At 59.4% G+C, this 27,436-nt stretch overlaps 1 protein-coding gene across 14 annotated transcripts in view; it reads right to left on the bottom strand.

The window, feature by feature from the left end:
* TNS1 (tensin 1) overlaps positions 1–27,436 on the bottom strand; it is a 64,452-nt gene that overhangs the window by 29,421 nt on the left and 7,595 nt on the right. For 10 of the 14 annotated variants that reach the window (XM_069861336.1, XM_069861337.1, XM_069861339.1 and 7 more), the window contains exons 4-17: positions 14,646–14,684; positions 12,455–12,496; positions 9,700–9,749; positions 9,194–9,365; positions 8,764–8,814; positions 8,136–8,258; positions 7,765–7,829; positions 7,560–7,643; positions 7,336–7,448; positions 6,607–6,667; positions 5,293–5,368; positions 5,025–5,154; positions 4,611–4,676; positions 3,902–4,063 (exon numbers count right to left, since the gene is read on the bottom strand). In XM_069861336.1, coding sequence (XP_069717437.1) covers positions 3,902–4,063; positions 4,611–4,676; positions 5,025–5,154; positions 5,293–5,368; positions 6,607–6,667; positions 7,336–7,448; positions 7,560–7,643; positions 7,765–7,829; positions 8,136–8,258; positions 8,764–8,814; positions 9,194–9,365; positions 9,700–9,749; positions 12,455–12,496; positions 14,646–14,684 — 1,234 coding nt within the window. Of the gene's footprint in view, positions 1–3,901; positions 4,064–4,610; positions 4,677–5,024; positions 5,155–5,292; positions 5,369–6,606; positions 6,668–7,335; positions 7,449–7,559; positions 7,644–7,764; positions 7,830–8,135; positions 8,259–8,763; positions 8,815–9,193; positions 9,366–9,699; positions 9,750–12,454; positions 12,497–14,645; positions 14,685–17,422; positions 17,549–22,680; positions 23,227–27,436 lie in introns of those variants that run through there. The other 4 variants (XM_069861344.1, XM_069861346.1, XM_069861348.1 and 1 more) reach the window with 4 other exon arrangements.

The following is a 27,436-nucleotide window of genomic DNA, read 5'->3' as shown; positions in this document are numbered from 1 at the left end:
TTAAAGGGTGAAGGGGCTGAGCTTCCACCAGCTCATCCCTCTCTCCATGCATCCCAGTCTCAACGGGACCAAACCCCATCACCACCACCCCCATTACTACCCCAAATACCAGGTCAGAGGACAGACCATGCTCCAGCCGAAACGTCTAGCCAAGTGCGTGGATGCTCCAGGATTTCTCCCATAGCACGGGGAGTAAACAAGCAAGAGGGAGACAGGGATCCCCGTGGAGCCCAGACGGGTCTCCGCTGCCCCTCGAAACATCCACCCCGCCGAGTTCTTACCTTGCGACGGTCAGAGCGCAGAGCGGCGGAGAGGGGCGGGATGAGGAGGGGGAAGCGGATTCCTTCAGCTTTAGTCAGCTGGCGAAAGCAGGCGGAGAGCCAGCGTCTCCCCTCCCCGCCCAACCCGGCCAGGGGACGGATCCAGCCGCGGGGGGGGGAAGAGCCGCAGCCCGCCGGCAGCTTCGGCGATGGTTTTAGCAGCTCTGGCTTGTCCCATCTGGCTCTCCACCTCTGCCCAGCCCGCCTCGTCCTCCTGGGCAGCGGCAGCCCCAGAGAAATGATGCAGGATTTGACCCCCACTACGGGAAAATGGACCCCCCAGGAGATGCCCACCCTCCTAGGGGACCAAGGGATGACAGCGACCCCATCTAGCGACGCACTGCCCCACGGAAAGGTGCAGGACCGACATCCACCTCGATTTTGGGGGGTTCTGGGACACTCCAGGCTTTGCCACGCGTGGGTCAGGCTCTGCAGCGAGTTCCCATCGCCAGAGGGGTGGGATGCTCATCCCGCTTCCCACCCCGGCCAGCCCTGCCCTGTCGCAGGGCTGAGCTGCAGGGAAGCCCTGCGCCAAAAGAATGACTCAGGTGAGGATTTAGAAAGTCTCCCACAGATGTTGGATTTGGCCAAGGCCTCTGGCCACCCCTCTTCTAGATCCGGTAAAAAAGAAGGGATGGGCAGGGCTGGCCCACAGTAGGGACTGGGATGGTACAGAGGTGGGGATGGGGACCAGCCGAGGTGTCCCCAAGGGACAGACAGGGAGCTGCTGGACCAGGGACACACACCCTGCCATTCTGCACTCTCTCACACCACATTCTCTCAGGGTGGCAAACTCTGGTGTCCCACCACCACGGTCACGCATCCAGACCCCGGGGACAACCCCTCCACTGGCTCTGTGCCAGCCCCAGCACCCTGTTCTCCATCAGCAGGGTTTTTCTCCGCAAAACAAAACAAGGCCATAGATGCTTCCCATCCAGCTTTGCCTACCTTCCTCTGCGGTACCCCAAAAATTTCTCTGCAGTCATCACCCAACCAGTTGCAAATGCAGCAGTGCAACATCCAGCCATGGGTCTTCTCCTGCCTTCTTGGAGCCAGTTTGGCCCCCCAAGGGGAGGCATCACAGTGCTAGCATTTTCGCCCACATTGGACAGTGGACATCAGAACCCCAAAAAGAGCCAAAGGAGGAAACAGAGGAAACGTACGATCACCACCCTTCAGCCTCCAAACACGCTCTCAGCCAACTGATGGCTATTGGGACTGCAGCAGGAATCTGCCATGCAGCTGGTTCTGACCCTGAAGCCTCTTCAAGGAGGAAGAAGGCAGCAGGTAAAGCCACAAGCCACTTGCGGACACCATTTACCTCCACCATGCCACGCTGGGATGGATAACAGGCAGCAAGATGGGTCCACACGAGTATCCCAGCACACCCACTCTTGCTGAAGACCACAGAGCAGCCAGAGCCCAGCAGGCAGCAGGGACTCTGCCTGGGTAAAGCAGAAGGGTGAGTTCAACAATGGGGCCAGCCTGTGCCATGGGGATTGTTCGCACATCAACCCCCACCTGCTAGACCCAGCTGGGGCAGAAAGCAAGATGTGGGGCTTCGGACCCCTCTCTCAGTTGGCAACCCTGCTGTGACTCAGTTTCCCCTTCCCCAAGCCCTCACAGATAAGCATAGCAGAGGTGAGGACAACACCAGGACAGGCACCATCCCTAGTTATCCACCTGCCCCTCCAGCTGTGGGGGGGTACCACAGGGCCACCTCCGCTCTGTCAGCCAAACCACCCAGCCCACATGGTGCCCCTCACCAAACCAAAGCCACCAGAGAAAGAGCATCCACCTCCAGGAAGAGCAGCTGCAGCCAGCAGAGATGCAGCACGTGGGGCACCCACCAGTTGGTGGGCGATCCTGATCCCGTCAGCCCAGGCTGTGGTGCTGGTCAGTGGGGAGCCTTCGCAGAGCAGCAGGGACGGGCAGTGGCGGGGACAAGCAGCAGCGGCTGGTCCCACTCCGACGCAGGTCCCCGTGCCAGCCTCACCCCCCTCCGCCCCCAGCCGCCGCTCGCTCACGCCTGGCGGTGCCAAAAATGTGGCGTGCAATTCCCTGACCAAATAAGGTGAGAACAACCATAAACAGGGACCCCCCCTTGCACAGCCAGGCACCTGGGTCCCCATCCTGGCCTGGGATGGGCTGGAGAAGAGGAAAAGTGCTAGCAGAGCAGGATGAAGATAGGAGCCCCCAAAGCCCATGTTCGATCTCTCCACTGCAGCTCAAGGTGCCCCATGGGGTGGTCTGGGAGAGAGCCCCTGTAGATGGTCTGTCTCACAGCTGCCTGGGCTGGCATGGGTAGGAAGGCAGCCTCCTGCCTGGACTTCACCCTCCAGCAATCCCAACTCATCCCCAAACCAGGGCAGTGTTTTCAAATCCATGGCACCCTTGTTCTCCATTGCCACCCTCCCTATAGGGAGGACAGCTTTTCTGATGCATGGAGGGACCTCCACAGCCCTGACACCTGCCAAGACCCCCAGAAGGAGACAGAGAGGAGCCCTGAGGTACCTCTGCAACCATACAAGGGGCTGGGAGTGCAGCAGCTCGGACCCAAGGGCCAGAAGAAAATACATATGCACCGAGGCACTCGGGTCTCTACAGGCAGGAGAAGGTTGCCAGCCAATCCTGCCAGCTCGGGCAGAGGCAGAGCCACATTCTGAGCTCAGGGTGAGGAAACACATCCCCTCCCCTCAGGGCTGGAACCGCAGCTCCCCAGTTCTTCGCTGCATAGCTAAGCCCGCGTGTCACGAGTTGCCTGTTTATTGCCCTGTGCCAAGGCAAGTGCCCATGCCAGCTCTGCACAGACTCTCTGGGTCCAACCCCATGTCTCTACCATGGGCAAAGACACCCTCACCTACCCCAGGCACCCGGAGTCCCCACCCTCCCCAGTGATCCTGGCTGCCCACAGCTCCCACTCAGAGCAGCTGGTGACCTTCAAAGACATCAAGGACCGCAGCTGTCCCCACTCTGGGAGTGCCTGTCCAGACTGGGACAGGAGAGATCAGGCATCTGCTTGGCCACAGGTGGCTTTGCTGCCAGGATAGAGGCACACCGCCCTTTGACATACAAGTACTGCCTGTCCCTGCCAAGAGGGTGAGAGCTGTCGACTCACTGCATCCAAATGGTTGCTCAAGGGGCTTTTTCCAGCTCCTAGTAATGGTGCAGACCCTTCAGGGCCAGTGAGGCATCCTCATCCCCTAGGGGAAACTGAGGCACACCTACATCCCACCATGCTTGTGAAAGGAGCCGAGAGACCTAATGGTCCCTTTGTTAGGTCTCGCTTCACACAGACTTGAGGTTTGGGTTTCCCAAAGCTCTGGGGCATAAACCAAAGCTGGACCCTGTTCCATGGAAAGAGGGCATAGAGAGCAAAAGTGCCAAAAAACGTGCCTGAGCTCCCTGGCACCACAGTGGGAGGGAAGTCCACGAGATCTTCTTCTCCTGTCCCACGCCCACACTCCTCTCATCAGCAGTTGCCTGTTCCCAGCTCTGTTGCCCACCAGGGTCCCCTTCCCTGGGGCAGGGGGCATTCCCATGGGGACACTTTGGCCACCAAGCATCCCATGAGCCCTAACCTTTCTCCAGGTGCTTGCTGGGCAGAGGCGGCTCAGTCCAGGCACCTTCCACACTGTCCTCACGTTGGATGTTGAAGTTCTCATAGGAGTCCCATCGGATGAGTGGGTCAGACGTGTTGTAATCCACAGAGACGCTGGGCCCATTCTCCAGGTGCTCCATGCCTGGGAAGAGGCAGGACAGTCAGGGTGATGATGAAGTCAGTGCAGGTAGGACAAAGAGAGGCAGGAGACAGAGAAGTTGCAAGCAAGGGAAAAAGGGCAGGAGCCGTACAGCAAGGCAAGAGAACAGGGCATGTTAGAGCAGGGGCACCGAGAGAGATGGATATAGGTTGTACATCAACACCCACAAACAAGGTGTGCAAGTCTGGCTGGGGTTTTGGAGATTGCCAAGGGACAGGCAGATGGACTGACAGCAAGTGTGGACTTTTGGGGCAGCAGGTGCTCCATTCCCAAGGACACTTTACCTCTCTCCCAAGCCAGCAAGTGCTGCAGGGAGTGGCCTCCTGGAGAAGAGAGTGAGGGTAATACGGCACCCATGGGGCCCCCTAGACCAGCATCACTGCCTGGACCCCTCATCCCACCCTGGTGACAAAGGGACTGCAAACGAGGCATGGGGAGGTTGCCAAGGGGGCAGCAGAGGATAGAGCCAGGGAGCAGGAATGGAGCCAGCATCCAGCTCTGAACCCCTGCAGCAGTGAGCCAGACGTACCTTGGATCTTCTCAGGGCCGTAGGAGAACACAAACTCCACTTTCCCATATTCAGGGAAGCGGTCATCTGGCAGGGAGAGAACAGATCAAAGTGACCATCTCAGTCCATACCTCCAACAACACCCAGACAGCCACCTCAAACGTGCCCACAGGCCAACTGGAGCTGGGAGGAGATATCCCAGCATGGAGTGGTGCATCTCAGCCCCCAAAACAATCCCGAGGCAGTGCATCGGTACCAGTTTTGGCAATGCAGAGGATAATTCTGCTCCCGAGTGGCATCACATCCTTTGGATGGACAAGGGGTGCCCTGCTTTGTTAGGGGTGGATTTGGGGTGGGTGCCCAAATGTCCTGCAATGAGAGCAGTGTCAGAGGAGCAGGAAGGGGTTCTGAGTGGGGAGGTGCCAGGGTGGTTACCTCTGAAGGCTTCATCCAGGTCCTCCTTGCCAAAGACAACATCGAGGTCGTGCACAGCACACGTGTGGAACTGCACGCGGAAAATGACGTCACGGGTTGGGCTGCGAAACTTCTTGTGGTAACATTTCAGCTGTGAAGAGGGAGTGGACCCAGGCTGTCAGGACAAGCTCTTGGAGCTAGGCAAGAGGGAACCAGGGGATCCCAAAGCATGAAGGCCACCTGTCCACCAGCTGCTCCCCACACAGGGGATTGAGCTGAGGCTCCTTACCAAGATATCGCCCTTGAGGAGTAAGCCAGGCTCGATGGTGATGCAGATGCCCGTCTGGCTGTCTCCTTGCACGTTGCTGCAGAGGTGGATGGCAGAAGAAGCTAAGCTGTGCTGCAGGGCCCCCACCCCCCTGTTCCCCCCAAACAAGCTCCCAGGGCCACCTCAACCAGCCCCTTCCACGCCAACCCAATCAGGAAAGGAGCAAAACACAGAGCTGGCCCTCTCAGTGGCAGAGAAGGGTCCCATCCCCACCCCCCCTCTCCCCCTCAAAGGGGCACCCATTCCCAGGGAGATGAGGACAGTAAGGAGAAAACTAGGCACAACTGTATGTGGTTGTTATAAATCCTGGGTGGAAGGGTTTGACCAGGGTTCAAGTGCTGAGGCTGGGATATCAGCTATCTGCCTGGCTCCCGTGGGTTGGACGGTGCAGAGGATGCAGAGAGAGAGCTTTGGGGGAAAGCTCTCATCCCTACCTCAGTTTCCCTGCCGGAAGCCCTCCCCTTCCCTGGGCGCCAAGGGGCTGCCTCCGTGCTGTGGCGTCGGCAGTGGGGGATGAAGGGAGTAGGATTTCACAGGCAAGATAAACCTGGAGTTTATTACCGGCATCCCATAAACAGTCTATTAAAAGCTGAAAGGGGAGGCTGGGATGGCAGTAAATCTCAGCTAACGGGGACACCCGACTGTGGGGAAAGGAGATTCTGGTTCAGAGGGGTGAGATGGGAATCCCCCCAAGTTGAAGGGCTCTGTTCCCTCAAGGAGCGTGAGGAGCCAGTAGTCCCAGGCTGGGATGTGGCCCTGGCAGAGCATCTGGGCAGCTGGAGAAATCGGTTCCTGCTTTGCCTTTGCCAGTGCCTGCTCCCAGGAGCAGCATCAGAAAATGTTGTCCAGGTAAATTGCGGGGACAAATTTTTGGGGAGAGAAACGGGGCTTTTAGGACTAATCCAGGTAGGAGGAGCAGCTCTTTGGGCAGGGAAAGGAGAAACTAAACGCCTCCATCTCCCAGGGAGGGTGTCCTCATCCCTGTGCTCATTCCCTCCGGGGCCACCCAGCCTGTACAGCCCTGGGCTCCCTCTGCTGATACACAGAGTCACTACAGCCCTCCCAGCAGGCGGGTCCAGTATGGCCCAGTATAGCAAAGTTAACACCTATAAGGAAAAGGAAGACCCCTTTTATTTTCAGTTTGCTGGACCTCAAAGAGAGCAAGAACAGAGTACCAGACCACTGGAGACTTGGCCTTGACCCTCCCCCTCTCCCCTTGCTTGCTGAGCCCCCGTGCTGGGGAGGAGGGAAGAGTCATGGTGAGGAGATAGTTACTAGATCCCTGATGTGTAGACGGGTTGCATGGCCTGGTAGATTTTCAGGAAGGGCCGACAACCTGGAAGACATCAAGGCGGGGAGAGAGAAGGCATGCTGCTGTTAGCCGGCAGGGCGGAGGGGCCGGGGCAGGGATTAGTCACGGGGGAGAAATCCAAACAGGGAGGAAGCCAAGGCAAACAGCCGCTCCCCACCCCAGCCAGCCCGCACTGGCCACAGGCAACATCTGGGATGGGCAGAAAGGGATGCTCTGGATGGCACGGGTAAGGGGGAAAGACCCTATTTTGGTCCTGTAGGACTCCGGGCAAAAGCTGGGCTGGTGATGGAGGTGGAGGTGGCATGATGGGGATCACGGTTTCTGAGAGAAGGACTGCTTCTGGGTACCAGCACTGGGCATGGTGCTGCATCCCGAAACCCAACCCCAGCCTGATGCCATCCTCCAAAAAGCCATCAGTAAAGCCCTGCCACCCCACAGCTCAGGTTAGTGCCCAGCCCCAGGAGCCCTGCATAGGGGGACACCTCCCGAGGACATCTCTGAGGGAAAAGGGTAGCACCCTGCTACAGTGAATGGTCACGGAGAGGGAACAGTTCCCGAGAGGAAAAGGGAAATTCAAATTGCTGAGGAAAATGTGGAAAATATCCCCTGTGCAGAACAAGCCTGCCAGGCAATGGGGGCGGGTGGCAGTGTGGGTGGGACGCCAGGTGAGAGGGAGGCGTGGGGACACCTACCGCCTTTCGACTCGAAGTTGGGGATGCCGTGCATGATGACATGGTGGAGGAAAAGGGGCTTGTTGTTCATCTTGATGCTGCCAGACAGGAGTCCACTGAAGTAATGGATGTACCTAGAGGAAGGACAGGCAGCTCAGGGGCAGAAGACACAGCGGAGCACCCGCCTTGGCCTCCCCGCTCCCAACCACCCTGGCCACGGGGACAAAACACACACCAGGACTCACCTCTTCTGGGATGGCTGTCCCACTGGCACTACCTTGTCCTCATAGAAGCGCTTCATGGCAAACCTGTCCAGAGCTTGGTCAGCACTGTGGAGACAGAAGGGTAGGTGACGGTGAAGGAAAGTATTGGCATCAGCACCCCAGCACCACTGGAATGGAGGTCAGCAGTGGGCCCCAGGGCTACCCCGAGACCACGTATCCCCCTCACCTGGCTGAGATGTTGCTGTAGTGCATGTAGGCAGCCACCACCACCCCCAGCCGGCCACGATTCCCCTGCAGGCACAGAGCAGAAGGGGTGTCACGGGTGGTGAATGCAAGCGCCCAGGCACAGCCATCCCGCACACAGGCGCACACACACCAGTCCCTACACACGTACACTAACCCCCACACACACACTCCAGCCCTTAAAACACACACCAGTGTATGTGTATGCTGACACCTACACACATCCCAAGCCACAAACCACCACACTCCCTGCACCCCTCAGCCTCTGAGGATGCTCAGGCCCATCCCTGCAGCTCCTCTCCAGATCCCTCAGACCTCCATTACTCTGCACCCCAGGGACAGGTTCCAACCCACCTTGTTGTGCAGCACCACCACGTTGTGTGGTGCCGCGTTGAGCCACGTGTCCATGGCTTTGCAAATGCTGCAAATCTTCTCCAGCGCCGGGGTGTGCAGGTCAGGCCACCCAAAATCCAGCACCTGGGTGGTGGAGGCAGACAGTCAGGGGTCACATCCATGCTGTGCTCTGCCCCCTCCACAATCCCCAACCTGCTGGTGTGCAAAACCCAGGGCACATACCCAGGCTGAGGCACCACCACATTGCCCTGATATGCCCCCAGCCTCTCCCTAGCTGTGTACCCCACTGCATAAAACCCTGCCCTTAGGGCCATTGGGGCCACCCCAGATCTCTGCCCCCTCTGTGTCATTCAGCTCAGCAGCCCAAGGCTCCTCCATGTTCACAGGGATGGGGACAATGCCTTAGGGAGGTCTCCAAGAGGCCAGGTTTGGGCTGGGGGCAGGGTGAGGGTTAAGCTGAGACCCCATAAACTCATTGGGAAGTCTTCATGCTTTCTTTCCCCTGCTCCTCCACCAACTGGACAGGATAGAAAGGGTGACTTCCTACCCCAAACAGCTTGGACTGGGGAGCTGGTCCCACAGACAGCCCTGCCCTGAGCCCCCCCTGCTCCCCACAGCTGTGACCCACCTTGGGGTGAAGTTTGCTGATGTCATGTCTCCGCTCAGAAAGGTTGAAAAGCTTCAGGGAAGAGGAAAGACAGAGTAAGGGGACACCTTCCTCCCTCACTGCCAACCCCCACCTCTTCCTCACTTCAAAGCCTCCCCAGATCCCTCTGAGAGAGGCTTCCCCAAACACATTAACCCAAGTAATGCCTTGCTGTGGGGCAACTCAATGGCAAAAAACTCCCACAGGATCCAGGAGGGACTGGAAAGCTTCAAGGAAGAAAAAAATCCATCCACTTTAGTGCAGAGACACACACCCCACCCCGCCCCACCACCAGAGCTGAGCCCAGCGGGAGGCAAGGATGGAGCACCCATCAGCTGCAGCAACCCATGCCCAGGACCCAAGCACTCTAGCCCCTTCCCCAGTCTGGCAGGGACCCAGCCCTGCCCCTTACCACATAGTTGTTCCCATGCTTGGACTTCAGCATGTGAGCCACGTCACGGACATTGTTGCAGAAGCTCTGCTCCTCAGCCGTGCTGGGGTAGGAGACGGCAATGATCCGCTCCGTGATGTAGACCAGGTCCAACTCACAGCTGCTATCCATGGCTGCAGTCAGACTCATGCTCCTGGACAAGGGAGGGAACTAGCATCAGAACATGGGATGGGGAAGTGACTCTGTGACCTTTCCCCACACTGCACGGCCCCTGTGGTTAAGCGAGATGGGCTGGGACACACAGGGACACAGCAGCAGAGCTGCCCACAGCCTTTCCCCTGCTACCAGCCCCACTGAGGTGTCTTGGGGATCCTGAGTTGGGGATGATGGGTCATAACCCCCATGTCTTCTCCATGGGGAGCATTTTCCAGCCGCAGCACATCTGGAGAAGCACAGTGTTGGTGGGGGAGGGGGAGAGGTTCAGAGAGGGCAGACACAGTCACCAGAGGGAAAACTGAGGCATCTACCTGGATGTTTTGCGGCGTGACTGCATGCTCCTGGGGGATTTTGTGGCATCCTAAAGAACCAGAGAGGAAATATGAGTTATAGCCCTGACCCAGCCCATAGCCAGCACAAGCATCCTCCTTGAGCTGAGTGTGATGGTGCTGCCAGAGCACCCCACCTCCAGTACACTTCACTGCACATTATAACACCTCCAAAATATCTCTGTCTCCAAATCCCACGCTGAGCATCCTGGTGGTACCAAACCATCATTCCCACATGGCCATGAGCAAAACCCAGGTCTCACAACCCCTGTGCAGCTGAGACCAGCTGCTATGGACACTGCAGGGCTGGTGCCTTGACACAGGGTCCCAGAGGACCTTGGAAGAGGTTGCTGCGGGTGGGGGAACAGTCTCAGGCATGCCACGAGTCCCTCCAGCCTCAGCTGGGCTCTGAGCACACACCTTGCAGGACAAAGTGGCTTTAGCGCTGCCTGAAGCAGGGGCAGGTTTGCTGCCCAAGCAGCGGCAAGGAGCCAGCCAGGCACAAGGGTTTGCTTTGGCCCCAGCTCTGCAGAGCCAAACGCCGGGAGGAAATGTTTGAGCTCTCGGAGCAGGAAACTTCTATTTATGCATGTTCTCTGGCCTCAAGAATTTCATCTACAGCCGGTTTTCTCGGTGACTTTGTGACCTCAGCCGAAAAACAAAGCAGGTTTCCAAAAAAAACCTCTAAGAAAAAACACACTCACACCTCATTAGTTTTAGTATCGCCAGCTAACAAGTAGGAGTCATTTAAAGACTCATCTAATGAAGGCAGCACGTCCCGAGCTCCCAGAATATCCAGAAATAAGAGATGCACCCCATGGCCAGCTCACAGAATGTCCCTTTTGCCCCCAGAGCTGCAGGACCTGCTGCTACCCTCCTTGGGGCTACAGCATGCCACAGCCAGCACACCAGAGGCAATGGGACAAGGTGGGAGAAGTTTCTCCTGTGCCCATTGCCTGCAGTCTACCACCCAGCACGGCCCCGCAGGCTGCTGGCATCACCCTCCACCACCCTCACGTCCCGCTTTCAAGGTGAGGCTGTCCAGCAGAGCAGATCCAGGCTTGGCAGCCCACTGGGCTTGGGGACAATGGTCTCCCCTCCCAGTTGAAATCGCTCTGAGTGGCAGCAGCCCCACCTCAGTCTCCTGGGGTGCTCAGGCAGCAGTGACAATCCCCACCCAGGTTCTCCTTAGGGTGCCTGTAATCACCGGCTCACCCCAGAAACCCCACAGCAGCGCTGGGGGCAAAGAAGGAGTTAAGATGTATCAAAAGAGAGATAAAACCTTCCCTAGGGAAAGCTAGGGTGCATGGAGCAAACCTGAATCTGAGCGTAGGCTTATCCTTGTGTCACCCACTAGTGACCAGGATGGGATCCCCACCACAGGCTCTGCTTTGTCCCAAACCGTCATAGCTGGAGATGTCTGGGATCCCGCACCCACCAGCCAGGGCCACCCTATCAGCCAGGGCCGCCCTATCGGCCCTTATCACCCCACCCGCACGCAGCAGCTGCCAAAACTGCAGCCTGGCCCAATGAAGGAGCTGACATGGACTCACCCTGCTCTCCTGCCTGGGGAAACTGAGGCACGGGAGGGCAAGCGAGGTAGGGATGCCAAAACCCCTCTCCCTTTCTGTACCTTGATGGTGGTGAGACCCTTGCTAATCCATTTCCATGGCATGGTGGCTCTACTCCATGCATCCTCCTAGCCCTGGAGGAGTGAGTGCCTGCAACCAGGGCCCTCCAGTGTCCCCTGCTCTGCCAGGAGTCCCCTGGCCCTTCCCTGCTCCCCTCCCCAATCTAACTGTAGCCGCACTACTGTCTCTGCCACCAGTCCCTGCATGAGAAGGACTGAGCCCGCGATAAGCTGACAGGAACAAGCGCACACGTTCATAAACGCTCCTGTCCACAACGACGCCAGGAGACCCTACAAAGGTCCCCTCTGGAGCAAAGACCTTGGCCAAGCCAGAATGTCCCAGTCCAGCACAGCACAGGCTGGTCTCAGCCACACTGGGATGAAGACCCTCCCTTGCGAGATCCATCAAGAGTCCACCTCCCAGTCCCAGGTTCTGGGTGATATTCAAAACCCACAGGTCCCTTCTGCCTGGAAAGGGTGATCTGAGGCAAGAGAAAGGCCGCAGAAATACCGGGAATCTTACCCAAAAGACGACAAAGCCATCCAAGGGGGGTCCTGACTCTCACATTGTTCTTTTCTAGCTGCGGATGCTCTTTCTCTAGTTCAGAAAGGGATTAGAAACATGCCCTGGACAACCAAAGGGATGGGGAAAAGCTGGCTCCCAGGTGACAAAGGCTTTCACCCTCTTCCTTGTGGTAACCACTCTGCCTTTATCCCTCGGGTCCCAGCCCTGGCACACAGGGAGCCGGTGAGCTCGTTGCGGGCAGTGGGGTAAGCTGTCCGCGTTGATTTTGGCAGGGCATTTGTCTACACTGTCTTAGCAACTTCATGTCCACAGATTAAATAACATATCCCCGGCTCCAGGACAGGAAAGCCGGCTCTGCGGCAAAAGCCCTGCCCCCCTTTGCCATTTCTACCTCTGCCACTGACCCTCGGCACCTTGCTTGGCCTGTGGCATTGTCATCATCATCTTGGATGGCAAAGGGAGGGCTGGGGGGTGCCAGGGATGTTGGAGGCATCCCAGGCTGAGGGGTTTGGGCTGCAGGGGAGGCATGCAGCAATGGGACAGGCACAAGTGGCTACCCAGGAGGTCTCAAAGGCACTTACCAGGACATCTGCCTGCTTCACGATGCTCTCCCCCGGGGATGGCTGTAGGCAGGCAGGCAGGCAGAAGGAAGGGGAGGGTGAGAAAAAGGCAAGCGAGAGAGAAGGGGAGAGAGATTGAGAGACAGACACGCACACAGAGCAGGGGCTGGGGTCAAAAGTTCCCCCCTAGCTATTTCTGGCACTTCCTAGGAAATGCACCGCAGTCTTGTTTCCTTCCATGCCTGCCAACATGTCCACACTTCCTAAAGGTCAGGAATCCCTTGAAACCCAAGTGTGGAGCTGGGGCAATGCTTGGGTACTGAGGATGCTGCCGTCCTGCCTCCCAGCAGCTGCCTCCTGTGCTGGATCGCTGTCAAGGATGGAGAGTGCTGGCCTGAACCCTGCACCCCGTGCTCCACCCCACCTCTGGAATCCCACCTGGAACCTCCATGGTCAGGCCCTGCAGACAGGAGGTAAACAACGGGGTGAGCCTTGAGCAGCTTCACGCCCAGCTTGGCCACCAGCAAACCCAGTTCCTCAAGACAAACGCAGCCCCGAGGGACTGGCAGAGCACCCCAGTGGGACCTGAGCCAGCATCCGAGATACAAAAAACCAGGCAAACTCGGTGACACATCACTGGAGTCCGCACAGAACTTGGAAATGGGGCTGAGGACAGGAATTAACTTCCTGGGGTGGGAGAGAGAGTACAGATCCCAAATATAGGGAGTAGGAGACAGACTCCTCTGCCTGAGAACAGCTGCTTGGGGTGCCTGGGAGTGGCAGAGCAAAGGGACCCAGCTGGCTGGCTCCTGGGGGTCTTGGGAACAGGGGGACCCCAAGACAAAGCTGCTCTGGTCCTGGCAGCAGTGCTGGGGCTGCCATTTACAGCCCATGGGACAGGGAAAACCCATTTTGATTTCCTCCCCAAGCCGCAGTAACGGTCCCAGCTCAAAGCCAACATGTTTTTGCTGGTGATAAGTGCCCAAGGAGGCTGGCAGAGGCATGGGGTGCAGGCAGAGATTAAACCCAGGACAGATAACCACCACGGGGCCCCAGGACAGGCAGCATGCTCCCTTCCTCTCCCTTGGGCTCACATGCTGCTCTCGTGAGCTCACACAGAACCTTCCCCTAAAGCCACTTTCCAGGTGAGGCCCCTGCTCAGCTACAGGATGCCCAGCCCGGGGCCGTGCATGGGGCACAGCGACTGCCAGGCTGCTGAGCCCGGAGCTGAAACCTTGCCAGGGCCTTCTCACCCAGGCGCCTGCCCCAGCAAGCCTCGGCACACGTCCGGAGCAAGAAGGAACGGCAGCCGCACCAGCCCCTGGTGATGCCAGCCCCCCTGCCGCCACACGCCCACCTTGCCCGCCGCCACAGACACAGCTGAGCTGGGGAAAGGGCAGGGGTACCGCTCCACTAGCAAGATGCTGCCTGGTGGGCCCCACCATGCCACAATTCCCAAACATCTGTCCCAAGCACAGTCTTGCTCTCGTCGCCATAGCAGCGCCCCACCATCCCTTGAGCCCTGCCGTGGCCCAGACAGCGCGGCAAGGGAGCACAGTTGCCTGCCCAGCACCCCTGCGCCCATATGCCCCCAGGATTGGGTGTCCGAAAATGGGGCACCCAGCTGCTTTTACTGTGTCCAGAGAGGACAAGGTGGGGAGGGCTGTGCATCGCTCACACACACTGCTCATTAAAGGTCCCCAGGAGGGACAAAAGAAGGAGGTGACAATAACAAGGGACGTGAACGCGTGGCCTTGGGTGCCCTGATCCAAAGGTACATCTGGTAGAGTCATCTCCGGGCGTGCAAGAAACCGCCTCAGCTTTGGCCGGGGAGGGGAGGTCCTCAGCGTCAGGGGACCTCAGAGCCCAGGCTGGTCACGTCCCACCTGTCTGTCCCCTCAGGAACCCTGCACACCTCTCTTTCCCCAAAATTCACAGCTCCAGGAGTCCCATGGTGGCTGGGCTGCCCCAGCTTACACTGCTCAGACATGGGATGCCTTCCAGCCAGCAATGCTGGGGGTGCACAGCACCGAAATGGGGGTGTGTTATTACCCCAGCACAGGACCCCTGTGGTTTTGGGGATGAAGGATTCACACCCTGAAGCCCTCAGATAGAGAAAGCTCCATGCCCAGTGCAGAACAGGGGGGTCCCATTCCCCCAGGCGTTCCCAGAGCCCTGCTTGCCATTCATGGCTCACGGGGGTCTCGCTTACCAGCTCATAGTTGACAGCAGGGGAGCAGGGGGTCACGGCCTGCAAGGAAGCAGAAAGAGTGCCAGAATTAGTCCCTGCAGCCTCCATCGCAGCAAGGGGCATGGAAAGGGGCCAGGCTGCAGCATCCCATCCCCTCCAAAGAAACCCAGAGCCTGCCCAAGGAGGTGACAGGGGTACCCGCGATCCATGGCCCTGCCACCCCAGACAGGAGCACGGGCAGCATCCCAAGGTCAGGGATGGGCTCCCTGATGATGGGAGCAGGCTAGGAGACATGGCAAAGGTGCTGTTCTTCCTGGGGCAGCCCCAGCCCTGGGTGGGCACAGGGCGGCTGCTGATGCCAAGAGCAGCTGCTGGAGCAAACCCCAACCCGGCCTCGTGAGCGCTGCTGCAGCCGCCAGCTGAACAGCCCAGTTATTGTTACCTTAATTACCAGCAGCAATTACTGACAATTAACCTTGGGTTTTGCGTGCACCCTAGTCCGCCGGGAAGCAGCAGCACGCCAGGGTGGGAGAGGCAGCACATCATTTGTTGGTGCCGGGGGCAGCAGGAAAAGCCACTCCAGACCTGCGCTGGCCCAGAGATGCTAGCGGCAGCGGGAGGGTGTGATTCAGGGTACTTCATCCCCTCCAACCCCCACTCCATGTGTCCCCAGGAGCACTGACCCCCAGACAGCCATCCCCTGCCCACCACAGCATCGAGTCAATATGCCAAACACCACTCAGAGGCTTGTCCCTCACCATGGCAGCATGAGGAATCCCTCGCACTTCTCTGAACCTCCCCAGTTCTGGGTCATAAAAAGCAGGATTTGCCCCAAGCACCCCACTCGGAGCAGCCAGATCCCACCCCATCCTGGTGCCTGCAGGATGACGCCCAGCGCCTGCCCTCCCTCCCCAGCCACCGGGATGTTCCCATCCCGCCTCCCTGTTTTCTTCAGGGGTTGTTCCTCCTCCTGTTCCCTTTCCCTGCGTATTATTATTATGATTTTATTCTAATGTAGAAACGCTTCCATAAAAGGCCCCTTTCCCTGCCCCGCGGCGCTGGCCCCACGCCAGCCTCCCTGGAATGTTCTCCGGCACTGAGCCGCTGCAGACAGGGCCAGCAAGGGCTGCGCCGTACCCCGCACCGTGCCCTACACACCCTCATGCTCTTCCCTCCAGGATGCTCAGCCAAGGGCCATCAGCTCCCACTCAGCCCCAGCTCCTGAGGCTGGAGATGCGGGAAGATGTGCAGCAGCTCCCCATCCACGGGAGACGCTGTTCCCATGGACAGGTAAGGTCTATATGCCCACCGCTCTTCGGCTGCCAGCACCAGGAGGTTTGCAGGCAACAAATGATCCTTCTGCTTGAGAAGGGAGAAAACTGGGGTGCCTGTGGTTGTATCCCCGGCCCTAGCACATTCTCTGATATCTAACAGGAGCTTGAGCTCAGTCAACACCATTCCTCCCATCCACAGGAGACACCAACCCAGGCTGTATGGAACTTTCTCATGACAGAAAGACAGTTTTAGAAAGACTGCAGGAATATAACGCTGCTTTCAGCTTCCATCCCTCTCTCAAACATGCCCCGGGTGCAGGGAGAAGCGGGAAGACCCTGCCCCAGGCAACAGACCCCTCCCTAGGGAAGCGAAGCTCCGGACACAGGGGTGCAGAAGGATCTCTCCTGCCCTTTGAACCCGTTAAGAGCTTCACCCCGCACAGGACCGCAGCAACCCCCACGACCACTTCCACTTCCATCCCCCAGGACCCCCACATCCCCCATTGCTGGGAGGGGTAGGAAAGGCAGGGGGGACCTGCACACCCCTGGTCCAGGCTTCTCCTCACTGTAGCAGACACAGCAGCCTTTCTTCTCCCCCCTCAACCGGTGTTTGCATTCCTGCCGCCTGGCCCCTGCCGCTGCGACCCCGCCACCCGGCAGCCCTGCCCAGGAATGCAAGGAACGAGGCGCAGTGGGGCTGCCGCCCACCCCGCCAGCCCCCCACTGGCCCCCCAGGTTGTAGCCCAGTCCCCTCCCAGCAGCCACATCCCGCAAGCCATTGCCTCGAGACTCAGGTTTTGCAAAGAAGCAAAATCAGTTTCCCAATAAAGAAGTCCCCACAGTCACGAGTGATGTGGACTCTTGGATGTCTCATAAAAGGGCTGGGCACACCCTAGAGCCTTCCTCTGGAAAGCAGTGATGAACTCGCTCACTTATAGCCAGCTGTTCACTTATACCTAGAGAAACTCGACACCCTCAAGATGCCTAAGCCCAGAAGTAAACATCTGGCTGGCAAACACCTGGCAGCCCCTGGCCACACCATCCCAGAACAGAGCAACCCATGGGAGCCCCCCTCCACCGGCGGCCGCTCAGGGATCAGCCTCGACACTCCAGATCCCTGCCAGGACTTAGAATCATAGAATAGAATCACCAGGTTGGAAAAGACCCACTGGATCATCGAATCCAACCATTCCTATCAAACACTAAACTATGCCCCTCAGCACCTCGTCCACCCATCCCCGAACTTCACCAGTTCACAAGCACCAAGCAAGGCTGGAGGGATGCAGACACCCACCACCACATGGTGATGAGACACCTCAGAGCCTTCTCCATGCTGCAACGACCAGCCACATTTCCTTCCCTCCCAAATCGTTCCTCTCCCTCCTCCTCCTCCTCCCTCCACAAAATAACCCCTGCAGCCACAGCGGTGCCCAGGGATATTGCCGCACTCTGCTCCAGCCAGAGCATCCCTGCAAGTTGTAGCCCCAGCATGCGGGATGCCAGCAGGGTTACGGGGGGACAAACCTCCACAGAGAGGCCCTACAATCCGAGAGCGGGCTGGGTCGGTGCAGCATCAGGAACGGGGGACCACGAAGGTCACCCCTGGCCAGGCTGCCAAAGCCCAGCGAGCGCTGGCCTGCAGCCCACGGTACGGCCCGCCCGGCTGCCGGTGGGCAACGCAGGCCCATCTCTGACGCATATCCCTTCCTTTGGGTGGTGGTTTTTGTTTTTCCCTTCCCCAGGAGCTCCGATAAACATTCCCCAGCCGGCCAATATCCGGGCCAGTGCTGACCCTTGCAATGCCAGGAGCAGCTGTAGCACCAGCCACCCTAGTCTTCATCCCTGCACAAGGGAGTCGCTTCCCACAGCCAGGCACCAAGATGCCAACAAGCCAGACTGGCTGCTGCAATTGGAACTGGAGTCATGCTGTCAAAAAGGACACACTCAGCATCCTTGACACCCAGCAAGCCAGCATTAGACAGGCACAGACTTCCTAGTCCCCCTACCCAAAAGGGATGTGGACACCAAAAGAGGGGAGAAAGGCACTAGAAAGGGGGGACCCTTGCTCAAGCCACCCTCTGAGCTGGGAACATGGTTGCCAAAGAGGATGGTGACTCAGTGGCTGGACTGGCGTCTCCCAGGACAACACTGGGGTAGCATCAATGTCAGCTCAGCCTACGTGATCCCACAGGGAACCTCATGGGGTCCCACGTCACCCCATGGGGGCCCTCTTCCTCCCTAGCAAAGCCACTGAGCTTCGTGCCACCCACATCCCAGCTGCCATGCCCATCACCTGGCCATGCGCTCCATGGCTCCTCTCACCCCAAGATGCTGTTCAAGACAAGGAGGGGGTCCTAGGGATGGCCACTGGCCATGGCAACCCTCCAACTGGCCCAAGAGCCCTTCTCTTGCTTGTCAGACCCTCCAGCCCTGCCACAGCCACTGACCCTTGCCAAACTCCCTTTTAACTGCAGTGCAAGGCAGAGTGGGAACCCTGGGATGGCACCTCACAGCAGAAAGTACTTTAAGGGGACCAGCTGGGGCCACCAAGCTAGGGATGTCGGGGAAGGTTTTCCCCTCTCCAGCAGCCCTGTTCGTCCCTTCCTGGTGGAACCAGCTGTAGCATCCTTCCTCCCTATCAGCCACAAGGGAGGTCTACAGGGTCTGGGCTCAGAAAGCCCCCTCTGCCCATCTTCCCTGCCCTCCACAGGGGTCACATTCTCCCTGCGCCACACCACTTGTTGCCTGCTCCTGCCTTCACATTTCTTGCAGCTCTGGCAAATCTCCTGTTTATGCAACAAGTCCCCTGGCGAGAGGACGGCATGTTTCCATCCACACCCGCACCCCCCCTCGCCCCAGCTCCACCCTGCCCAGCACAGCCCCGGGTGTGAGGCACAGGATGGCTGCGTGTAGCCCCTCGCACGTGGGTCCCTGCGAAGGGACAGAACCCCAGCATCACACAGCCCCTCTCTGCACCCATCAGCATCACAGGCTCTGCTGCTCTGGGACTTTTCCCCTCGGGTGGGGGCAACTGGCAGCTGTGCCGAAGGGCTGGGGAGCGGCTTGGCCGGTGGCTCAGGGTGAGTCAGGCTGGGCTGAGTCCGGGGCACGGAGGTCTCGCTGCTCCCAGGCTTCTCTCTGAGCATCCCCAGCCCATCCCGCACATGGGCCAGGGACTGTCACCATGCCATCCCTTCCATGCTAGGACGCCTGTCAGTGCCTGTGCCAGGGCAGAAGCCACTGGGCTGTCATGCCCCTGCATTGCCCAAGATGCTGGTGGTACCAGGGAAGGGTACTGCACAGCAAAGAGCCACCACCGTGCCAGGGATGGACCCCAAGCTGAGACAGACCCCATCCCTTCTGTCTCCCCTCCCCTCTGTGTCCCCAGGGAGCTGCCACCATGGCCCATCCCCACCAGGAAGGCGGCAGCAGGGCCAGGACAGAGGTCACCTGGTGCACCCAGCCCTGCAGATTGGGATTGAGATACCACGAGGGACAACAGCCACTCCACCCCACAGCAGCCTCAGGGGCCACTGCTTGGCACCTCAATGCACTCCAGGACCCAGGGCACAGCCAGCAGAGTGACAGCCCCCAGCACCCCACAGCTGGCCAGGCCAGTAGCTTGGGCACAGGGAGATGGGATGGGACAGGGAAGACATCACACAGGGAAGCTCCAAGGGGTTGCGATGGAGGCGGCAGCACCAAAATAGCCCTGGTTTCAACCCAAATAAGGGCAGGTCCCGGCTCTGGGGTGGTTTGAGCAATCGGCCTAGGGGTTGCCAAGTGCTGACTGGGGGAAGGGGGGAAAGGTAGCGTTCCTGGGGCTGTCCGGGTGGGAAAAGGAGAGTTTGGAGGTTAGGAAGGGGACGGAGGTGCCTACACATGCCCAGGACAGGGGCTCGCCCCACTTTGCCAGTGGGCACTGGTTTGGCACAGGGCCGGCCACCGGCAGGGAAACGCTGTGCTCCAGTGCCTAAAAAGGCAACATCTGCAGGCAGCAGGGTCTGGATCCAGCCCTGCAGGCCATCGCCTGCCTGGCACTGGCCCCACAGCCCCAGCCATGACCTGCTGCCAGCACCTACCCAGGCATGCTGCCACCCCACTGCGGGGACATCCCTCACCCTGGTCCCACAGGGAGCCCACAGGCAGCCTGCCCCAGGGTTGAACTTGGAGTCACTGACACCCTGCACCCAACATGCCCCAAGAGAGGACATGGGGGAGCCCCCAGACCCAAATTGGCCAGAAGGATTGGCCAAAGAGCAGATCCTACATCAAGGATGAGCCAGGAGCAGGCTCACACTGGGATGCAGACGGCTACAGGCGGCTTCACCAGGATTGGTTCATGCACTCAGTGCCTGGATTCTTAGGATTGGTCACCAAGTGGATTCTTACATGGGATTGATCACCAACTGGATTCTCACCTGGGAGTGGTCAATGCATGGATTTTTACATGGGATTGGTCACCAATTGGATTCTCACCTGGGATGGTCAGGCATGGATTCTTAGGTGGGATTAATGAATGCATGGATTTCCACAAAGGATTGGTCAATACACAGATTCTGACATGGGATTGGCCAGAGCAGTGATTCTCACACAGGATTGGTCGGAGCTGTGATTCTCAAGCAGGATTGGTCAGAGCAGGGATTCCAACACCGGATTGGTCAGTGCACCGATTCCCACATGGGACTGGTCAACAAATGGATCCAGACACGAGAATTGTCAGAGCAGGGGTGCTCACGTGGGGCTGGTTGGCTGCCTGTGCCCCATAGTAACCCTCGTGAGGGACCTGCCCCACAGATCAGACCCCTTCTGCCACGCTGGTGGAGCACTAGGCTAGCCCTGTCACTAGAAACCCAGCTGCAGGCTTTGGGCTGCCCATGGCACCAGGGCACCCACCAGCCCCTGTGGTGCCGTAACCCACCTCGAGGGATGGTCAGGGTGCCAAAACAAGCCCTGGCTGCCCCAGGGGATCTGTGCCTCCCAGCAGCGAGTGTGAGGGCTCCCCTGATGAAGGAAAGCCCCAAGCAGATGGAGACATGGGTCAGCACCGTGTCATCACCCTGCAGGGCAGACCTGAACACACCACAGTGAAACCAAACTGTTGAGCAGCACCCCTAAAGCGGTGTCTCCGTCTATGGGCTCGGGGGCTGAGGGATCACGAGGAGGAAGCAGAGACAGAGCTGCTCACTCCTGCCTGGGGGCCATGCCCTGGGGCTGCTCCACTCACTGCACCCCAGCACCCATCAGGGTGGCTCTGGTGCCAGCAGTGTGACAGGATCGCATGGGGACGGGCTGCACAGGGCCAGGCAGGGGACAGCGGCAAGGCAAGCAGGACAGTGGCCAAGGGTAGGGCACAGCTCTGCTCCAGCAGCACCCCCTAAACAAGCCGGGATGCAAACAGACCCCTCAGCTCAGGACTCCAAAAGGGGTAGATGTAGAGGGGCACAGCCCCAAGGTGCATCACCCTGCCTGCAGTGGGGTCAGCAGCCCTGTCGATGCCACCAGCCCTGCCCTCCCTGAAAGAGGGTCCAGCAAGATTGCTAACAGATGTTTCATCAGAGAGGATGAGGGGCATGGGCTCAGTTTCTCCTGAGTTGCTTTCCCCAGGGGTGTCACCCCCCAGGGGTGGCTTCAGACTCCAGGCAGGACACACACAGCCCTCCCAGTGCCACCAACTCTGTAGGGACATGGTGCCCAATTAGGTGGCCCCTGGTACCCTCCACCTCGTCATGCAGCAGATGCCACCACAGTACAACTTCTGAGGACCTGGGGGGCACAGCCACCATTACCCTCTTGTCCCTGCCAGCCACCTCCCAGCACCCAGCGCGGGGTCACTGTCCCCACACCCGGGGCTGACCCCAATGCCGAGTGCCACCAGCCGCGGGCACCCCGGGAATGGAGCAGTTCCCTTTTACTTTGGTTTTTTTTGTTGTTTGTTTTTTTCCCTTAAAATCAAGAGGGCTGATGCCTCACTTGCCGTTTCCTCTCCCAGGAGCACAGCCCAAAAACATCTGTGCCGGGACCAGCCCTGCTGGATTTAACCCTCTGCAGTCCCGGTGGTAGCGAGGGGTGGGGGGGTCTCTGTCCAGAGTTGGGGGGCTGCCACCCTCCGAGGCTGCTGGGCTCCTCAACACTCATTAACTCGGGGTTTAACCATTGACGGGACCGAGCAGGGCAGTTAACCCGTGGGCTGCCAGGGTGTCGCAGCTCAGGGGCTGTCCCTCCCCGTACCCCTTACGCCAGGGTGACAGGAACCCACCCAGCATCGCCCGCCCAGCCCCGGGGTGGGAGTGGGGTGCCGGAGGAGGACCCCGCTTTCCCGCCCAGCCCTCGCTCCCCAGGGACAGGTCCCTACGCAGTTGGGAGGGGACACAGACCCCCAATGCCCATGTGTCCCCCTCCAGGGGGTCACCCCGTGCGTCACCATCCTGGTAAGGTAGGAAGGTGGGCACAGGGGGCACAGCCTCCCCCTGCATCGCTCACAGCTCCCGGCCAGCAGCAAACTAGTCCTCACCCCCTCCCCAAACGCTCCTCCTTGCGAGCACGGCATTACCCCCCTGCAAAACCCCCGTACCCCAAGAACTCCTCTGGAGACCGACAACTGGGGACCCCCCGACATAGGAGGGCTGCAGCCCCTCAACCACACACCACCCCATCACCGCTCAGATATCATGTGTGGCCCCTCAGCCACGTAAGAAGATGCCACCCCCTACAGCATCCCCCCACCAGGAGGAGGGGTGGGGGGAACTGGGGTCCCCGGTACCCTCGCCGCCCTCCCGTACCTGGTTCATGACGCTCCCGAAATCCATCCGGGGTCTCGCCTGCCTACATCCGAAAGGGACGGCAGCACAGCCTCACCTGGCCCGGGGGTCGCGGGGGGACACAGGGGGGCCGGGCGGGGGGGGCAGGAGGGAGCCCGGCGTCGCCCGGAGTTGCAGGCGTGAAGGCAGACTGCAGGCAGAGCCCCCCTCCCTCCCCGGGCCAAGCCTGGAGAAGGAAGGAAGGAAGGAGGGAGGGAGGAGGGAGGGGAGGGAAGAAGGGGGAGAGCCGAAGGGTTTCGCGCCCCGCAAGCAGGACCCCGGTGATGGAGGGGTGCAGGGGGGTCCCGCCGCCCCCCGCTCCCCTCCGCAGCCCCAGGCGGACGGGGGCTGGGGAGCCCGGGGGCACCAGCCCCGGCCCTGGGGAGGAAGGGGGTCCCGGGTGGCCTTTTCCTCCGCTCCCCTCCCTCCTCTCTCTCCTTCCCCCTCTTTCTTCTCCTTTTCCCTCTCCCCAGCTGCACAGCGCTCTCCAAGTCCAGCCCCGCTCCGTTCCCCTCGCCTCCCCCAAAACGCCCTTAAAGGCAACAGGGAGCCCAGCTCCAGTAGCCAGCCCTGGCCAAGGATTGCTGGCAAGCAGGCAGACCCTTCTCCCCCCCAAAAAAATAAGTAACCCCCAGATACCACCAGCACCACTGCCTGCAAAGTGTCTCGCGCAGCCCGTGCCAAGGGGCCACAGCGGGCAGCGGGGCACAGCGGGACCGGGGCCTTATCACCCAGCATGACGCCACCGGCGTCCCTGTGCCCTTGGCAGGGGGTGGCAGGGACGGGGGTGTGGGGCCCTTCTTGGGACCTTTGTCTGCCTGGCATCCCCAGGCACAGCTTGGTCCCCACTACTGCAGGCAGGACGGGTGCCCAGTTTATGGTCCTTCAGTGCCCCACACCTCCAGTGTTGGAGGGATGTGAAGATTTACCAGCCCACACCCCAATTAAAAAGCAAAGCCAAAATGCTGGAAAAATCCTGGCTGTCCCTCGGCACGTGGATCCGTGCCAGCCACCGCTTGCCTGTCCCAAACCCAGAGTGTGCCCAGCATCCCCCTCACCTTCCTCCCATCTCCCTTCCTTCTCCTCTTCCTCAAGGGCTCCGTGCGGCGATGGATGGAGCCCTACTCTTCCTGGGCATCCCTGGGACATCCCAGCCCTGGCCTGACTGTGAGAGCAAGTGCTCTGTGCCAGGAGACCTGGAAGCAAAGTGGGGAAGCCCCCGGTGGTGCAGGGCAGGGGGCCTGTCTGGCAGTGGCCCACAGAGTGGCGAGCCGGCCACAGAGGCGGCAAGCCAGGCACCCAGCCCAGTGCTGTTGACATTTTCTCACCCAACGCCTCCCCATTCCTGTTTGCGTTTCCGTCCTCACGCCACAGGCTCAGCCAAAAGGCTGGGGCTGGCTCTGCCAGCACGGGACAGGACCCCAAGGACCCCTCTCACCTTGTCACTCCCCCAAAAGACACTGGGGATGGGGTGGCAGTGAAGGGCTGTCCCTCTGCCCTCCTCCAACACCCCCACAAGATGCATCAGCCCTGTGAGTTCAATCCTCCTCCAGCAGATCCTGACCAGCCCCTCCATGCCTCAGTTTCCCCTGCAGCGGGACACGAGCACCGAGGGGCACTGGCTGACCCTTCCCACTGCTTGGTCAGAATGCCAGAGCCCCGGCATCCCCAGCGGGCACCTTCTCACCCCTGTCCTGAGCAAGTGACAACCTCACTGCCGCCCCTAGAACTCAAGGGTATGGGGCCAGACCCCAACAGCAGCTGCACTGGGGACAAAAGTCCCCTGCCAGGATCCATTGGCACCCCCAAAACAGCCCGCGCAGCTCCACAACCCCCAAAAAGCAGGCAACCCAGAAAGAGGGAAGTGCTACAACTGGGATGGAGGGGCAATGAACACATTGTACTACAAGATTAAGTCACAGACCCTGGCTCAGCTCTGGCAGACACCCCAGCACAGCTTCTGGACCCTGGAAAACACCAGCAGTGGAACAGCCAGGGCCAGATGGGAAACTTTCAGTGGCTGAACGGGGTGGAAGTGAGTGGGTGAGTGAAGAGCACTGACAGCACGTCCCCATCCCCAAGGAGGTGACAGGAGCTGTCCCATGGGGAGGTCACATGTCCCCTTCACAGGACACAGCCAGAGAAGTCCTGACAATGTCCCTGAACTCCAGCCTTCTGGAGCCACTGGGGCCAAAGCAATGGTGAGAGCAACTCCAAAGGTTGGCTAAGTGGCTCTGGTGGCCCCTGCACCCCATGGGGTCCCTCCAGCACCCTCAGAGAAACAACCTCCCACCTGAACCAGCTCCTCCGTATCCCAAAACAAGCACCCTCAAGCATCACTGCCAGAGATGTCAGCAGAAGGGGGACCTGGGGACCAAGCACCAAGGCAGGGGTGATCTCCAAAGGTTCAAGCACACAGGGAGGAGATGAAGTGCCAGCATGGGATCTTTAAAGCCCCTTCTTGAACCAGACATTTTGGCTGGTTTGGAGTCAGCACCACCCATCAAAGGGTGCTGGAACCCAGCGCCCTTCCCGGGGCTGGTCCCAGGAGGAGTGGCCAGGAGGTGGTCTGGAAAGGGAGAAAATCAATGGGAAACGAGACAGAAACCGTCCGCGGGAGCCCGCCATCCAGCTCAGATCCTGCTTCCCACCACTGCAAAGCCCTGAGGGTGGACTGGATCTGGTCCTGGGAGCCCCAGAAGAGGGAGGCTGGTGGTCCCCAGCGCCTCGGTTGACACCTCCCAGGCCAGCCCCAGCCAGCGCTCACCAGTGCAGTGAGCATGGGTGTCCTCAGCACCCTCGCTGCCCCACGCCCTCCCTGCACAGCAGCACACGGAGGGTGCAGAGGAGGGCCCCAGCTCCTCTGAGCAGCCGAGCCGACCCCCCCGGAGCTGAGAGAGGCTGAATATTTGGGCGGTGACGTAAAGAAGGGGAAAAAGGAAAGAGAGAAGGAAAAAAAAAAAAAAAAAAAGACAACCAAAAAAACCAACAAAACCCAGAACCCCCTCAAGGACCCGCTGCACAAACAGGACCTAGCACAGCACCAGGGTAGGGCTGACCCCTGCAGCCCCCCAGCCTGCCACCCTGGCTGGGTCCGTGCCAGGGCCAAGGACACATTCCTGCAGCATTCCTCCCCCCTCTGCTGCCCGCTCTGTTGTGGAGACCATGGGTGTTGCTAATTAGCTGTCCCGAAGCACTGGGGAGGTGGCTATTAACGGGGCATCGGGGACAGGGACAGAACGGGCGGCTCCCCGTGTGACTGGCACGTCATCCCCTCCGCTGCACAGGGAGGAGGCAGCGGGGAAGAGCAGCTGGAGCGGGGACGGGACAGCCACATGTCCCCTAGCACTGCCACAGCTGGGACACGGATGTTCCCTCCCTACAGCTACTGTGCAGACCCCTTGGCCATGGCAAGGCTGTGGGTGCCAATTATCATGAGACAAGCCTGACGAGAAGGGTCCAACCACTCCCTGCCTCAGTTTCCCCTCTTGGCCCAGACTTGTTTTTCAGGCAGAGTGGGTCCCTAGCACCAGGTGAGGCCAGGAGATGCACGTCCCCTTTGCCACCGCTGAGGGTCCCGTCATGGGTCCCACTGTGTTCCTCCACTGCCAAGGGTCCCTTGGTGCCACGGGCATTGGGAGCAATTGCTCCATCCGGGATATGCCTCACTGCCCAGCACTGGCCCCGCTCCAGTTTCTGGTTTAATGATGGACAAACCACCCCCCCTCGAGTCACATCGCAGGGGGCACTCGAAAAACAAGCCAGGCCTGGCATGAGGCCAGTGGGGATGGAAAACACTGAACTGGGAGCACACACGTGTGACCACTTGCCTGCATGTGAGCACATGCACGCACCAATGAGGCTGTGCGGGCAGGAGCACTCGGCTGTGGACACAAGAGGCCCCAGGGCAGCTTGTACGTGTGGTACCCACGGATGCACATGCACCCATGCGACATGCTGGTGCACTTGCACTTGTGAGTGAGTTTGCACACTTGCAGACATAGATGGATGTTCTTGCATGCGTGTGCATTCCCTGCAGGCTCACATGCACATGCACGCTCTGCAAGCATACATGACCATGCACATGAATACACACGCGTGGTCAAGCAGACACACTCATGTTCAGACACATACTTGCACAATCACACATGTGCATCCATGTGCGCAGATACACGCATACTCATACACACAGCCCAGCATCCCAGCAGAGCTCCAGAGCCTACTGCCAGCTCCCTGGAGGAGACATCAAGGAAACAAGGCAGCCCCAGACTCCTCAGCCCCACACTATGTGCCATGACTCAGTTTCCCCCCTTGGTAGAGCCCAGCATCCCTACATTCCCAGGACCTGTGAATCCTGTGTTGCACAGGGGCAGGCTGGAGCCCCACCGTGGCTGGCACAGCAGCCACTTCCCAGAACCACCCACCAAGCGATTGCCAATTCAGCAGCCAAACTCTGCACCTCTCCCCATCCCCCAGCCAAACTGGCCATCACTGGGCCAGCTCCTGCCATGAGGAGGAGCATCATCCCCTACCTTTTCTCAGCTTCTCCAAACAGTGTTATGGCAAAATCCAACCCCAGTCAGAGCAAGTGTGTCCCAGTGGATGAGGATGCCCCCAGCACCTCCCTTGCTCTGTGATTTGGGACACGTCTGCATGGCCCCGTTGCCTTAATCATCCTCGGGCTCATCCCTCCATCCCAGACCACAGCGCAGCATCGCCACCACATCCAAGCTGTGCA

The sequence above is a fragment of the Phaenicophaeus curvirostris genome, chromosome 7 (genome assembly GCF_032191515.1).
Source record: "Phaenicophaeus curvirostris isolate KB17595 chromosome 7, BPBGC_Pcur_1.0, whole genome shotgun sequence".
Classification (NCBI taxonomy): Eukaryota; Metazoa; Chordata; class Aves; order Cuculiformes; family Cuculidae; genus Phaenicophaeus; species Phaenicophaeus curvirostris.
Note: the sequence above shows the minus strand (reverse complement) of the source record. Positions and strands in the feature narration are given on the sequence as shown.